Below are 15,360 nucleotides of genomic sequence, written 5' to 3' on the forward strand. Positions count from 1 at the left end.
GCCACTTCTTTATATTTGCTATATGTGTTTAAAAAAAATGTTTGCAGTGACAAAGAATATACAAAGATGAAGAATCTATCCTGTGATTTCTGTTCTAAATGGTTTCAGCAAATTAAAAAACTTTTTTTTATTTGTTTTTTTTTGTTTTACCAACTATGGACGCGTGTGGGCGTTGTCATGAACAATTCGTCAGAGCTGCTTTTGTTCCCTTTGTTGACCTCATTAAGAAGTCTGCAGACAAGCCACTGCTGAGACACGGATCTAATGAGTGAATCATCACAGCACAGATTTCTGGAGGCAAACATTATTGAACCAGATTTCCCATGAGACACATCAAATTTAAACTTAAGCACCAACGCAAAACTGAGAGAATCACGCCATTTCTGTTGCTAGGGTTTAACAACAGAGGGTGTCTAATGCTGAACATTTCAGTGATATTAGGTCACATACGTAAAACTGACTTGAATCAGAAAACGTATGAAAAACTAAATTCAGGACACGACACAAAGAAAGACAACACCAAATACAAGTTTTGGAGAAAAACAGCAACCTCCGCAGTAACATTGCACAGCTCGGTGTCTCATCTAGCTGAACAGCTGAGAGACAGACTGAGGAGATGATGTCATCGAGAGACAAATGCCAGCTGCTCCATGAACAATGATCGGCAAGAAACCAGCAAGAAAACTGGATTTATACAGCACGGTTCATTCCCATGAAGATACATATGCTCACTAATGCTATGGTGTCTGTGTTAACCAGAGCAGACAGGATTCAGACTGCTAACTCTGTTGTCACTGGACAATTGCTGACCATGTCATATCATAGTAACATCGCTTTATTTCAGAGAAATTGCATTTGATTTCATGACAAATAAATTGACTGACAGATATTACGTAGACAAGCTGAGAAAACCAGGTGTAAGTACTAAATTGGGCTTACGCACAGTCTCATAAATGTCTGAGGACTGGATTTTTCTTTTTCAAAGACATTTTCAAAAAGGCAAAAAAACTTAAAGGGGCAGTTCACTAAAATCGAAAGTGCATATTTTTCCTCATCCCTGTCGTACTGTTTATCAGTCTAGATTGTTTGTGTGAGTTGCAGAGTGTTGGAGATATCAAGTGTAGAGAAGTCTGCCTTCTCTCCAACATAATGTAACTGTGGCACTTGGTTTGTGGTGCTCAGTGTGTCAAAAAAAACATTGTCTCTTTTCAGGAATCATCATCATCTACAGCTAGCTTAGCACCACTCTGCTCGCTAACATTACAGCAAAGCGAAGGAGGTTGCCATTAGTGTTTACATTGCGTGAGCATCTTGTCCATGAGTAGATGCACACTTCCTTCTCCTCCCTCCTTTTTTCTGTGATACAGTTGATGCATGTAGTTCAGTTAAAAAAAAAACATAGTTCCTATATGAAACAGCTCACAGCAAAGTCTGTGGATCATCTTGAGTAACCGGGTCATGAGTTCTGGAAAGAGACATTGTTGGTGAGTTTTTTAAAACGTATTTTTGGGTGATTTGAGCACCACAAGCTGACTGCCATCTAGTTCCATTTTACTGGAGAGAAGGCAGACATCTCTCCAACACTCTGCAACTCTCTCCAAAACAATCTAGATTAATAAATAGTAACAGAGGTAAAAATGTATTTTAGATTTTTGGGTGAACTATCCCTTTAAAATTAGCTTATGTTGAAAAAAAGGATAAAAGCAAGACACTAATTTACGCAAAAATTGAACCTCATCTCCCAAGATGAAATTATTTTAAAAATATATCTGCATTTTTTTTTCCACAGACCTACATTATGCCAGAAAATGTCAGAACATTTTTATTTTGGCACTAAATAATAAAATGACATTTTAAAGCAGAAATCATTAGTCTTCAAAGAACCTCAGAAGTGAAGAAGCCTTACGAGTCATCTATAAGCTTATAAAGACATCTGTGACAGTGAAACTAAAGCTGCCAGACAGCCGATTAAACTTACAACTTCATTCATATTTTCAAATCAAATCATTTTTCTCTTGCAATGATGCGTTCCTTGTTTACACTGATTCAAACCAAAGCAGTTCACTAAAATCCTTTGCTGTGCTAAACGCTTAAGAGTTACCACACCGTTGCTCCTGGAGATGTGCAAGATTCTCATTCAAATACATATGCAGCCTAAACTCAGTATTAGTAAGATATTGGCACCATCTACTGCTACACACAGAGCTGCTGGTGCACACGTGCCCTGAGCAATTTCTTTTTTCCAAGCAAATCTGGCTTTGTCTAGTCGCTCTTTCCTAGCAATATGAATGATGCTCAACATGTTAAGCAGGAAAAGCAATAAGCATACAGTGTAGCAAACACCATTTGACTGACAGATATTCTCTGGTGTGAGGGACAAACACTTGAATAAAGTCAAAGGCTATTGGCTCTTTTGACATTGATTAACAATGCTATTACCACAATGTCACATCCAAGTCAGTGTGTTTGCTTTACTTATTAAAAGGACATGAGGGAGAAGTTATAATGAACATAGTGTAAAAAAAAAAAAAGGAAAGCGTTAAGAAAATTCTCCCAGTGTGCACCAGACATGTCCTTACATGAAAAAGTACTTCATATGACCCTCTAATCTCAACAAATGTGAGCTGTAAAATTTGAATCAAGGCAGTTCACATTGTACTGAGACAATTTAAAAGTCATTCTTTTGTGTGAGCAGTCATCACAGAGGACCAGGGATGAATGTTGCATATTTTCAACAGCCCAGACCCCCATGAAAAGTGTCCTTGACTGCAGCAGCAATCAGTGTAGAGAATTACACACCTGCCAGGCTAGACACTTTGTCTGACAGACTGTGCTGCACTTACAGTCCAGTCACCTACAGATAATGTTGGCATTGTATGTTTCTGCAAACCATGGATACAGTACATTTGTATATTTGTATATGTATTTGTATCTGGGTTTCTAAAGTGAAGCGGTTTTACTACATGTATACTACTTAATAGGAGCTGACTTTGTTGCTGGAGGGTGGAGGGGATGGTGAATGGCCTGACGCCTGAATGACTGCAGACCATTCTTTGAGAGCAACAAACAACAAAACTGGCTAGTTTTGGTGCAATGTGGCATTTCCAGCAGCGTCTGTGCCACCAAAACTGGGTCTTTTTTTGTGAGACAGGCAATTCATGGCATCAAAACTGCGTGTTGTATTACAAGACATCTACGGTATTTCCAATAATAATTGTGGCATCCAAACAGGGTCTTTTTTGCAAGACATCAGCAGCATTTCAAGCGACATTTATACCAACAGAGCTTTTATTTTGCACGACATCTGTTGAATTTACAGTGGCAACTGCCAACAAAACAGATTGTTTTGTGAGGTAGTGAAACATCTCCAGCAGCGACTTTACCACCTAAACTAGGTCATTTTTAATGAGACATGTGTGGCATTTCCAGCAGAATATGTGGCACCAAATTGGGGTGTTTTTGAGTGAGATATTGCTGCATTTCATGCTGTGACTGTGGCACCAAAACCTGGTATTTTAAGCCAAAACATGATATTTTGCAAACCATTACCAAGTGGTTTTTGTGCGTATACCTAACCACACATTAACCACGGTGTTGCTGTAACATAAAGACAAATACAGTTTGATAATGTACAGATGTTACATATCCGTGGTTTGCAGAAATGTACAACATTTATTCTTGTGACTGGATTGTGCATTTCAATACAATGTTAGGAATACTGTTGGCAATCATTCTTATTGTCCTGCAGTTGTATGAGAAACTCTGTGGGAACCTTAAGTGACAGTTTTGGGTCAGACTGAGGAAAATAGAGATATAGGGGAAGTGAGAAGTTTCTTCTGCATGCTCACAGACCTATTTGTGCTTCGTAAGTTGTGATGCTTTTTCAATCAGTCATTCAGCCCAGAGGGATAGCTCTGAGGTTTAGCTTAATTTCCCTCTCTCATATTATCTTTTAAGTTGACTATATACACTATAGGCTTATAACATGTTACAGTGCACAGGTGCACACACTTGCATTTTTTAAGTATTTTTCATTAAAACATTTTAATGGCAAACATTTTAAAATTTGGTTTATCTCTCCAAAATGTGCATTTCTAGAACCTTGTTTGGTTTAATGCGTGCTGCATTTTTGACTTTGTTCATTTAAAGGATGAACCTGATTTGACCTGTTTTGTTTTTGCTCCCATTTTTCACAAGTTGAAATAAAATATCTAATCCTTTATTCTACGCACGTGAAGGCTTATTTCTTTCAAATGTTATCCAAAAATGTGTTTAAATCTGTGATAGTGAGCACCTTGACAACATAATGCATGAGATGTCATGACTGAATGCAGTAATGTCCACAGGAGCAGTTGCCCTCTCCATATTTTAATTTTAAAAATATGAAAATTATTAGAGAATATTTACTATTTTTGAAAGAAATCAAGCCAATTTGCTCAGGTTTCAAAGGGTTAATCAGCATCTTGATATGCCACACCTGTCAGGTGGATGGATTATCTTGGAGAAGGAGTGCTCACTTACACAGATTTTAACAAATTTATGACCAAAATTTGATGGAGATTAGCATTTTTGGATATAGAAAAAGCATTATAGGTTTTATCTCAACAATAAGACAAGTGTTTACATTTCTGATCAGTATACATATGTTATATGAGGCAAACACATATTATATTCACACTTACTTGTTAATGTGATTAAATATGTCTCTGAGTTGATCATATCTCCATGTCTCATGTTTCCTTTTGATTTAATGTCAGTGATCTCGTTATGAAAATTAGCAAATGAAAACCATCTTTTGGCTTTTTCATGAAGACCACACCATGCTGGATGAGTTGCAGTCTTTTGCAATTTGTTCGTTACCATGTTGTTCCCAAATCATGACTTTGACAGAAATGTCAGTCATATATCCAGTCCTGGAAAAGAACTATGTAATTTGATACTAATATGCTGAAACCAGAGACAGCTGTTGACTTTAATTGAAGTTACTTCAGTTGTTTGTGTTGATAATTCCCCAGCACATTTAAATTCATTATTCATTCATTACTGGACTTTATTCTTAATGTATGTATACTTCTCTGTAGGGACATTTCCATTTTTGCATGTTGAGCTGAGTTTTTCTTTTTTTTTACCCTGACTACAATACCCTGACTCCAGCTTGGTATTTAATTCAGATTAATTAATTCAAAGTGTACAAACTGAACCCCCCCCAAATTCCTATTAATCACTTACTTACCCAAGTTATCACATCTAAACAGAAAACAGCGAGTCATTCAAGGCCTTTCACAGCAGTTAGAGCAAAATCTGAAGCAGGTTAAAGTCTGAAGCAGATCCTCAGATTTCAGTGGAAAGCTCTACAGTTTTTATGAGTGCTCCAAAGGTCACCCAGACTGACAGAAAGGAGGAAAAGCAGTGCTGAGAGGGAGGATAAATATTACCATTTTGAATGGCCTCATCTTTCCAGCGGGGGGAGCAATTTTCTGCTGGCTCTAAAATAGATGGGAGAGGCACTTTTACAAAAAAAGCTACTTGCTCAGTGAAACAGGTGAGAGAGGTAGACTGACGCTCCTCTGCTTCTCACATCAAATCAAAGGAATCAACAATCTGATAAAACAACAGGTTATTGTGAATGAAGCATCAGAAACATCACTTTGTCACTGTGTGTTGTTGTTGTCGCTCTGGTGTTACAGTGAGTGAGGGGGATCAGGTTCATTTCCTCATGTGATACATGTAAGCCCGTGTCTGGTCGCCACGCTGAGGTCGATAGCATATGTGGTGGGTCAGCGAGGTCGGCGGGACCGGCTAAATCCACACGTGATGGCCAATTCGCCCTGTACACTATCTGTGCTGAGTAAATAAATGCACAGAGCGGCACAGACTGTCTGTTCAGCGTACGGGACATCCTGTCTGTAGACAGCAACACGTACTTTTTTACATAACGAGGCAGGAGGTTTAATATGTTCTTATCCTGCTTTTTATGCAAGCAAATCTACTTTTCCAACGTGCATTGACTAGAATTGTAATGAATAGCTATGAGTTTGGAAAAGAAGTAAAACACTTTCTTTTAACTGAGACATTTTAACTCACAAATCATCAGGCAGTTAAAGGATTAAGCATTTCTAATTAGTAAAACGATGTGTTCGACTCTAATTCTGAGAGCAGACTAGATTGTTTTTGACTATTCTTTTAAAAGGACAAGATTGATTTAACAAAAAAAACTTTTATCTGAATTTTATGTTCCCTTTCTTGCTGTTAGACACTGTTAAAGGGCATCTTACAGTAAACTCTTCTGCTGATGAGGACAGCTCATCACTAACCAGTGAGAAGGCCCTCTACACATGATCAGTGGTACAAGTCCCCATACGCTGTGTAAAGCTGGAATTATCTTCTGTGCAGAAAAGTTGCTTTTTGTCCACCACTTTCATGTTACACCATGGATGGCTGTGATCTCATTGGTTGTGCATGGAAGGCGACTGACAGACAAGATCAGAGAGGAAGTCGAGCTTGATAGTTTACTCTTGATCTTGGCAGCAGCAGCTGACTTTGTCCAGTTACTTGATTTGGTCTGAAGCTTTTGATCTTCCTCAGCAGACTGGGTTTTTTCTCAGTTGTCATAGAACTATACATTTTCAAACTTTTTTTGTACTGAAAACAATCTTGAGGTTTGCCAGGGTCCTAAGAATAAGCCCCCTTCACCGAGCTGCCTGATGTGTCTGGCATTGTGACATGCAAAAGCGGTTTCTCGGTTCAAATAATAAACGATCTAATGAGCACCAGAAGCGGTGCACCAGAACCAATGGCAACCACTAATCAATACCGCAAGATTGACTTTGCTATTAAGGCTGTTCTGAATCAACATGTCTTCCCAATATTACCAGACATGTTAGTTTATTTGACTTGGCTTTGTGTCACTCTTAAAACCCAGGAAAAAAAGAGTATTTTGACATGGCTGTGTGTCAATGTTGACTTAAAATGACGTTAGATTTTTGTTTTTTTGTTACATGTTATGTGTATATGTCTCTAGTGAGAGGTTAATGAAAACCAGATCTTTCCCCCCAGCAAAAACATGATTTTAGTGGACACAACGTAAGACCTCTTCACTCTGTTCACAGAGAGAGAATGACTCACATTTGCGCAAAGTGGTTCTGCTACTGATCATGTGCAGAGAGTCTAATTAAAATTCCAACTTTCCTTTTTTCTTCTTTATTAAAATGCATGCAAGTTTCAAGGCTTAAGTTAAAACAACAGTATTTAGAGTCATTAAGAATTAAGATATGTTCGCAGCTCAGTTTTAATGCCTCATTATGATCTCTTTGTTAGTTTGAAACATGGAATACGTACTTGTTTTTGACATGAAAGGTCGAGTTTAGATTTAATTAATATTGGTTTAAATATCAATTATCAGAAAAACTCTGTAAATCTTATTTGGATGAAATGTGGGGGTATGAGGCTGTGCGTGTATGTTGGAGTGATCAGGCCACACACATTACCTGACATACTGGTGGGGTTCAAGGCCAAGACGTCATCCTCAGAGCCTCCTCAGACATCTGGGTACCTAGCTGAACACAGAGCCAAGAAACCATCAATCACTGAGTGCATTACTTATATAATAGCTGACGATAACAACACTTCAATCTAAATGTTAAAATAAAGGTGTTTTGTGCTCACAGCTTGTCCTCCCTGCTGTGTCATTTTAACAAACAACTTAAATTGTGTGTGAAGAGAAAAGAGTGCCGCTGTATGTAATCAGCCTCTTCAGCTTGATAAAACTGGTCAAAGAAGGTGTTTGATGCCTCTGTTTGCATCTCATGGGAGATTCAAGGATGCAGCTACTGATGTGAGTTTATCAAAGGGAATCTTGTACACAGATTGTTCAGATGTTATGGCCCTGGTTATGGGTGACACCTGGTGGTCAGACATGGAAGCCCAGTTTACATAAGACGTAACATTGTTTAGAAAGGAATAACCAGACTTTTTATTCCCGTGGCTTGATTGTTATTATTTCCTGTGTCACACACTTGTAACAAAGGAGCACACACATCAAAAGCATAAAATGCTATTTTCATAGCAGCATGTGTTCATTTTAAATTAGACAGTTGAGGCAAAGCAGAGCAAAGTTTCAAGGTTTTGCAGAGATCTGCAGTAGTTAATCAGAAAAACACACACATGCATGCACACATATTCATCACTGGAGTTGCATACGTGGAACATCTGATCTGCAACATTTGCACATACACACTGAGTATAATTATATGCACACTACAGGTGTCCCACACATTTTCATGGACAAAATTTTAAAACTTTTCCATAACTTTTCAAGGACCCTTATTCACTTTTGTTTTTCTACTTGTCACACCTCCATTGGGTTTCAAACAAATCAGATTCAAACTCTATTCAAACATAATTTTAGAGCGATGTTATGTCGACAGCTGCCGGATATAAATTTGCTAATACTTACATAACGTGGAAGGTTATCCATGGAAGATTAGTGTACAAACAACAAATATTCCATGAATTTCCCAAAACTTTCAATGATTTCTACCTATTCCATGACTTTTCCAGAGCTGGAAAATATGACTGTGAAATTACATGACTTTTGCAATATGTGATGGATTTGATTTTTAGCCCTGGTGACAACATGATCCCAACATTATTTGGGTTTCTGATCCTTTCCATTGGTGCCAATGTGCATTGACATTTCTGTCCACTGAGTCTCAACAGTTTTGGGTAAAACTGGTTAAGTTGGATTTACCTCCTCTACTTCAACTAGACTTGGCTTCTCAATAAGACAAGAGGTGGAAGAGCAGACAGTACAATATATAATGCAGTTTACAAAACAATCTCACCTCCAGGTCCATTTGATAGCTGCTGTGGAGTCACCTTGGACATCCAGTGCAACAACCTTTAAAAAGAGTTACCAATTTAGCAACTGAAGGGCGACAATTGTAGCCACTTGTTGGGTGGACATTATAAGCCATAGAGACAGAAAACAAGTCCACCAGAAGGGGAAGCAATCAGCGCCACAATCGAGTGCAGCAGGGATTTCTGTGGGCTGACACAGAAGTTAGCATCGTCCTGGTTCCCTCACCAAAAAGCCAATGGGATTTTTCTTCTTTAAAGTAACCCTGTTCATGTTGGAAAGTGGCTGGATAGAACCAGTCGCTGTTAATTTACGCCACTGGATGGACAGACGGCATCTGCCACGACCACCTGATACGCACACAGTTAGTGTCAGTTGAGAATGTGGCTGAACGGACCCTGTCACGTCCACATTAAAGGCCGCAGGACAGCGTCAGGTTGAAACATTACCAGTAACAGCGTGATTTAAGGAGCCTGAGTGTGCCTATAGGGAGGTTGAGAGCGAGGGAGGCATGTCGCTTCTCGTGTTAATGTAATGTTATTTTTTTCCTACACCTTACCATATGCCTCCTTCCCCTAATCCTAACCAAATTATGCCAGCATGTTTGTTTGTTGATGTCCCGGCATTGGTTGCCATGTTGCTTAAACATATCCACCTGCAGTGCAACTCCACCATGTGCTTGTGTTGACATCACGGTAGCGGCACTGTCGCTGCAAGGTGGCAATATGTGGTGATTTAGGATGAGAACATGGTGTCATGTAAAAAAAATAGAGACAGCCCTTTAAAACAGTTCCAGCTGAGTTCCAGAGGCTGCATATAGCACTTTTGTTATGCTAAACTGGGTTAACCAGATTGTAAACCCATAAGTGCTCTCTGCACAGCATCCTCCATGCAAACCTGAGTGGGAATTCAGACTCACAGAGATAATTACTTTATCTTTTGTCATTGTCAGTTGTAAGATAAACAGTAATAATTCAGCATTCAGGTTGCAAAGTAATCTACCTGAGATGTGCACTAACAGGTATAAAATTGGCCATGACAACGGTTTTACTGGATGATAAGTTGTGCCTGTTTGGGAAAATCATGCATTTTTTGTTTGGACACCTCTGTGTTAACAAACTGACTCCATTCACATGAATACATGAATGAGGAGGCTCTGTTTTTTTATGCAGTGTTGCTGTCGATCTAAACGCAGCCTTAGGAGAAAAAAATATAAAAGGTTCTATGTTTTACCTGCGGGTTGTGCCCTCAAAGGTGTTCTTGTGATCCCACCAATGTCTCGCAATGATAAAAAGGTTGTAGAGCGAAACCAATGTTTCCACAGACTTAACATACAGTACATGGCAGCAAAGAGGAGGAGCGCAGCAGTGGGTATGGTACAGTTTACGGAAATGTTTAATTTAAACATAGGTTTTGCCCCTGACAAACATCTTGTCATTCCAGACAGAAAGCAGAACTCTGTGAGATCCCCAAAATACCTTTCAAGACACACCCTATCAAAAAAGAACGTACAGAGTGACATATGGAGTCCTGAGTCTCAGTGATTTCTGCACTTGATGCACAGAAATAAGATTGATGCAAACATCCTCGTATGACCCAGCATTAAAAGAACATAGAATCAAAAATGCTGGACTGTCACTTTAAAATTCAATCCCTATTCTAAAATTTTCTAGTCCAGTTACACAATGCTTACACTTTCAATTACATCATTTGAGAAACTGAAAGTCTCTCCAGGCTAGCTCCAAGGCTTTTCCTTGAGTGCTGCGGCTTCTACAATAATCCAGATTGTCTGCATCTTTCATCATGTTCGAACTAGTTAGAATCATAACCCAAAAAAATAATACAAAATAAAGAATCTTATACAAATTAAAAAAAAAAAATACAGTCTAACCATTAAGTTGTAACCCTGTTGGGTTGTGATGCTTTCTTGCTGTAACTTCTTGATGTTTAATGTTCTTTTAAAAGCATTTCAACCTTTAACAAGTCATATTTAACACTTTGAAATCTGACCAAATTTGTGAGATTTCTTTCAAAAACATGGGAAGAAGGCATTTTGTTACTTAAGATGAAATGACCTAAAATTTTGCAAAAAAAATTGTCAAAAGTAAAAAAAAACAGTAACAAATTACCTAAAAATTACCCCCCCAGGCAGATAAATAGATAGATGGATAAAATAAAATGAAGGTTAAGGACAAAAACAAAGGCTGTGAAAGGCGTCTGAGTGCAGCACAAGAAAGTTATGTCGATTTAAGTTTCAAAGGCTGAACTGTTACAATAAGAGGGTCTCCATACACAGAACTGCAGACCTTTTCAGATAAGAAGTCCAAATCATGGCTGCACAGAGAAAGCAATAAAAATGCTTTGCACCTCTGCACCAATCCAAAGACACAAACGTGAAACAACCTCATAGTACGTCCTCAGCTGACCGAGCCAACACAGCCATTTTGTGACTCAGCCTACATGTGTTTTCAAAATCTCACTGTCAACAAGTTAAAAAAACAAAAATCCTGCAGAAAGAATTACAGCTTTCATAATTTCTTTGCACTAGAAGAACAGCTGGCTTGAAAAGCATTACAGGAAACTCGCCGCTTTGCTGCTTTTCACCCTAGAGAGCATTTAATATCCAGACAACAGCTGGGAAAGCCTGAAAGCTGGTTCATCCATACAACAGGCATACAACAAAGCTCTAATGAGGACACAGACAAAACAGATAGATGCCCAAAGACTGTCTGGCTGGAAACATATGAAGACAGATGGAAGGAAAAAGATAAAAAACAAACAAACAAAAAAAAAGATGATAATGTACGTACAAAGACATAAACGATTATAGGTCGCAGTAGAGCGCTGAGGTAACAAGACCCAGCAGATACTGAGAAAAGGGAAACTCCTCATGGGAATATTTTATCAATAACATCATATCTAGTCCACTGACTGAGCAAGCAGACTGGAGGAAAGCAGTTGGCACAAAGTTGCACCAGATACTGACAGAAAAAAAAGATTGACTTTTTAATATTGGCTTCCAAATGTGGTTCCCATTGTTAAACCCAGAGAATAACAGACATTTTATCAAATAATCTTAAAAATAATAAACCTTCTCCTCCTCCATTTTGACCTTTTGAAACCTGAGCAAATTGGTTTGATTTTGTTCAGAAACATGGGGGAGAAGGCAACAAGCAACTTAACATGACATGAGTGGACATTCGGAAGGAAGGTACAAGAAATTTACCTAAAAATAAGCCAAAAAAAAAAAAAAAAAGACCAAATATGTGTTGAAAACAATGATAAAAATCTATTTAACATACTTTATTATTTTTTATTTTCTGTAATATAATTTTAAATATAAAATTATTTTAATTATAAATATACTTTTTTGACATTTCCCATTTCCCTTACTTTGGGATTTTTTAAAAAAAATAATCCTCCCCTTTTCAAATCTAGTATTTTTAGGCAAATGTCTTGTCACCTTTAACTAATTTCTTGCAATTTGTGGGACATGAGAGGGAGATTCATAAGTAAATTCATAAAGCGTCCTTGTTGGGACAAAGCATTTTGTCACCGTTGCTGAATTTAAAAGTGAACTGATACAAACTTACCAATGCAGTATCTACTTTCCACAAGTATAATCAGTGCTTAGCTACATCTCAAATTAATCTTCAGGTTCTCTGCTGTCAGATGATATATATCACTTTTTTGTGGCATATACTGTTGGCCTGCTGTCATCCCTTAAAGATCCCTTGTCTTCCCTGAAAAAAAGAAAAATGAGTCTAGCAGGGAAACCCAGTATGTGACGAGTTGGGAGTGAGAATGTGTTGAGCAGGCACGGGTGGAATGAAAGAGGTTAAGTTAGGTAAATATTTTCTTATGAAAAAACTGCTTCGGGAGTAGTTGGCTTCTCTCCTTATGTTTCAAATGTTTTTTTATCCTTTGATGGAAGAACACTGACAATTCAACCAGGAAGGTTTCATGCCTGTCCAGGCTTTGGCAGCTCTCCAACTGCCAATCAGCCCGCAGACACGATGGAGAATACAAACGTGGTTTTTACTTACTGAACCATCAAAAAATACCTTTTCACACCTAATTTGTATTTTGTTGGTGTTTTTGCTTCTGTAGAAGCTTATTACAAGAGCACCTTATTTAAAAAAAAAAAACACATCCATGGAAACATGAGTATGAGGTAAAGCATCGTACAGTCACACCTACTATAGGTGCTCACAGGGAGGCATTTTGGGACACGATCCCGTCCGATGGGAGGTTCACAGATGGCAATTTATTTTGGAGGGGGGAAAAATCATACAGCTGAGTGCTTTTTGTGGCTCTCTAATTGCCATTTCTGCACATTAGTGTCCCAAATAAACAAAAGTGACAATAATGGACTTCCACCGCAGGCGTAAATTAGCTGCCCCAGTCCACCCTTTCCCTTTTCATCGGGCTCTGGCTTTCTCCACTCTCCTGCTTGCCCCAACTGATTTTTTAATCCTTTAGAAAACAACTCTATGTGACTTTGGCTCGGCAGCTAGATAACTCCACCATTTGAATCTGTGGTTTTCTCTTTGTTTGCTCATATTTTCTTTTGAGATGCAAATTTGTGTTGATGCCAGCTTTTATACAGCTGATCTGAAGTTGGAAAAACTATGGCAAAAACTAATTTGCACTGATAATTCCAAAGTTTATTTCTTATCCCATGGGCTGGTGTTTCGCAGAGCATGGTGGCAACAATGTACATTTTGAGCGATTATACCGAGGACAGAGAAAGCTAAACCAAGGTTATTGTGCAGAAAAACTCTCATTTCTTCTCTTTTCAACTGCACACAAACAGAATCTGTCAAATTTACAGAACCCTCCAGGGTTCCCTCCCCGGCTTTGAAAACACAGTAGCAGTGCTCGAGGCGAGGAGCTGTGGTGTGTCTCACATTTTCTCTGCTTGTACTGTATGTGCACATATTGATTTTTTACCCTTGACTTTCCTGGAACAGCCAGGAGCCCGAATGGAGTCCTGAAAAAACCCGCATTTTTTCTTGATGAGAAAGTGCTGAGCTATGATGCTAAGCAATCTAAACTTTAGTCTGAATGTTGACTCTGACTGTGAAAGTTATGTGTCATGGTATTCGCGTATGTAGGTGCATGAGCTAACATGCTGCAGCATTCCAGCTGGCCTTGCTTCAACATCTCAACCAGATACTGCTGCCTTTATTTATACAGCTTCAGTCACATAGTACTGCTGCTAACATTGTCAGCTGCATACGTTACATTAACAAGCTTCATCCACAGCACGTACAAGTTAAAAAAGTACCTGACCTATACAATAGTGCTGTATGTAAAGAAGAATTTGGTATTTAAACCAATTCAGAGACTTTCACATTTTCAGACAAGCATAAAGGTCAAGTGTGTAAGATGTAGGGAGATTAAATGGCGTCTAGCGATAAGAATTGCAGATTGTAACCAGCTTTTCCTGTTATAATTCCTTTAGTTCTCATTGTTCATGAGGTTTTTACTGGGAGCCGAATTATCTGCAAAGATCTATACCTTCTTAAAACAACTGAACCAGGTGATTAAACCCAATAAAAACGCTGAATAAAGCATTTTCAAGTTAAAAATCAGTGTTTCTCCTATGCTGTTTGGTGTGCTGCAGATAGGCTGCTCGCCCTGCGCCTGCTGATGCGTACTCACTTTTTTTTATGCAGATGTTCAAGAGGGTTTTACCATGAGCCGATTCCTCCACTCAAAATCAAATAGACCTGATTACGACCAAAAACTTCTTCCCTACTCCTGACCATGACCCCAAACCCCAACCTTACGATAGTTAGCCATTTTTCAACATTTAAAATGTTGACTTTTTGGACTGTTTGAAATTCTACACGATAAACTTCTTCAAAGATTTTTTCCTCCATCTTTTCATCATCTGACTTCATGTTGATCTCTGCCCTGCTTGGATGTCATTGACGGCTGCACCGGTATTTTTTAGTTTGGAGTTCTCTAATAGGACTACTGATAAGGCTAAGTTTGTTGTGATTGTGTAAAGCACTGTGGAATTCTTCTTTGTACTCTTTCGTAACCTTTCAGAACAGAACAGGCAGCTCATTTGGAGGACGTTGGTTATGCAAATAAGCAAATCTCACAAATGGTTTACAACACATTTGTCCAGTTAAAGGAGTTTGTTGAACACAAACAAGCCTCACAAAAAAAATATATATATACGAGGTTTAGAAAAAAATACAAAATGTTCTTTTGCGCGAGGCCCAATGTCACTTCACATACACACACACTGATAATTTCCTCATCCTTGCAGCAATTCCTTTTCTTTGTATTGAACAATAAAAGGAAAATCATAGGTGATGACTCTGAGTTACGTGTTATTAACATAATGAGTAGGTGAAAAACCCTTGAGGCATTTATTTATTAAACAGGGAATCATAATAAAATATGTCTCTGCTTTACACAGATTAGCAGCAAGATTGATTGGCATCGTCACGTCTCTTTATACATCTGTGGAACTTACACAAAGA

General features: G+C 38.4%; 1 protein-coding gene across 1 annotated transcript in view; it reads right to left on the reverse strand.

The window, feature by feature from the left end:
- The window catches only part of thrb (thyroid hormone receptor beta), a 121,658-nt gene that overhangs the window by 24,974 nt on the left and 81,324 nt on the right, over positions 1-15,360 (reverse strand). The window contains exons 3-4 of the mRNA XM_042506649.1: positions 7,488-7,556; positions 5,436-5,486 (exon numbers count right to left, since the gene is read on the reverse strand). Of these exons, the coding sequence (XP_042362583.1) occupies positions 5,436-5,486; positions 7,488-7,494 (58 nt within the window). The 5' untranslated portion in view covers positions 7,495-7,556. The remainder of the gene's footprint in view (positions 1-5,435; positions 5,487-7,487; positions 7,557-15,360) is intronic.

The sequence above is a fragment of the Plectropomus leopardus genome, chromosome 18 (genome assembly GCF_008729295.1).
Source record: "Plectropomus leopardus isolate mb chromosome 18, YSFRI_Pleo_2.0, whole genome shotgun sequence".
In the NCBI taxonomy this organism is placed as follows: Eukaryota; Metazoa; Chordata; class Actinopteri; order Perciformes; family Serranidae; genus Plectropomus; species Plectropomus leopardus.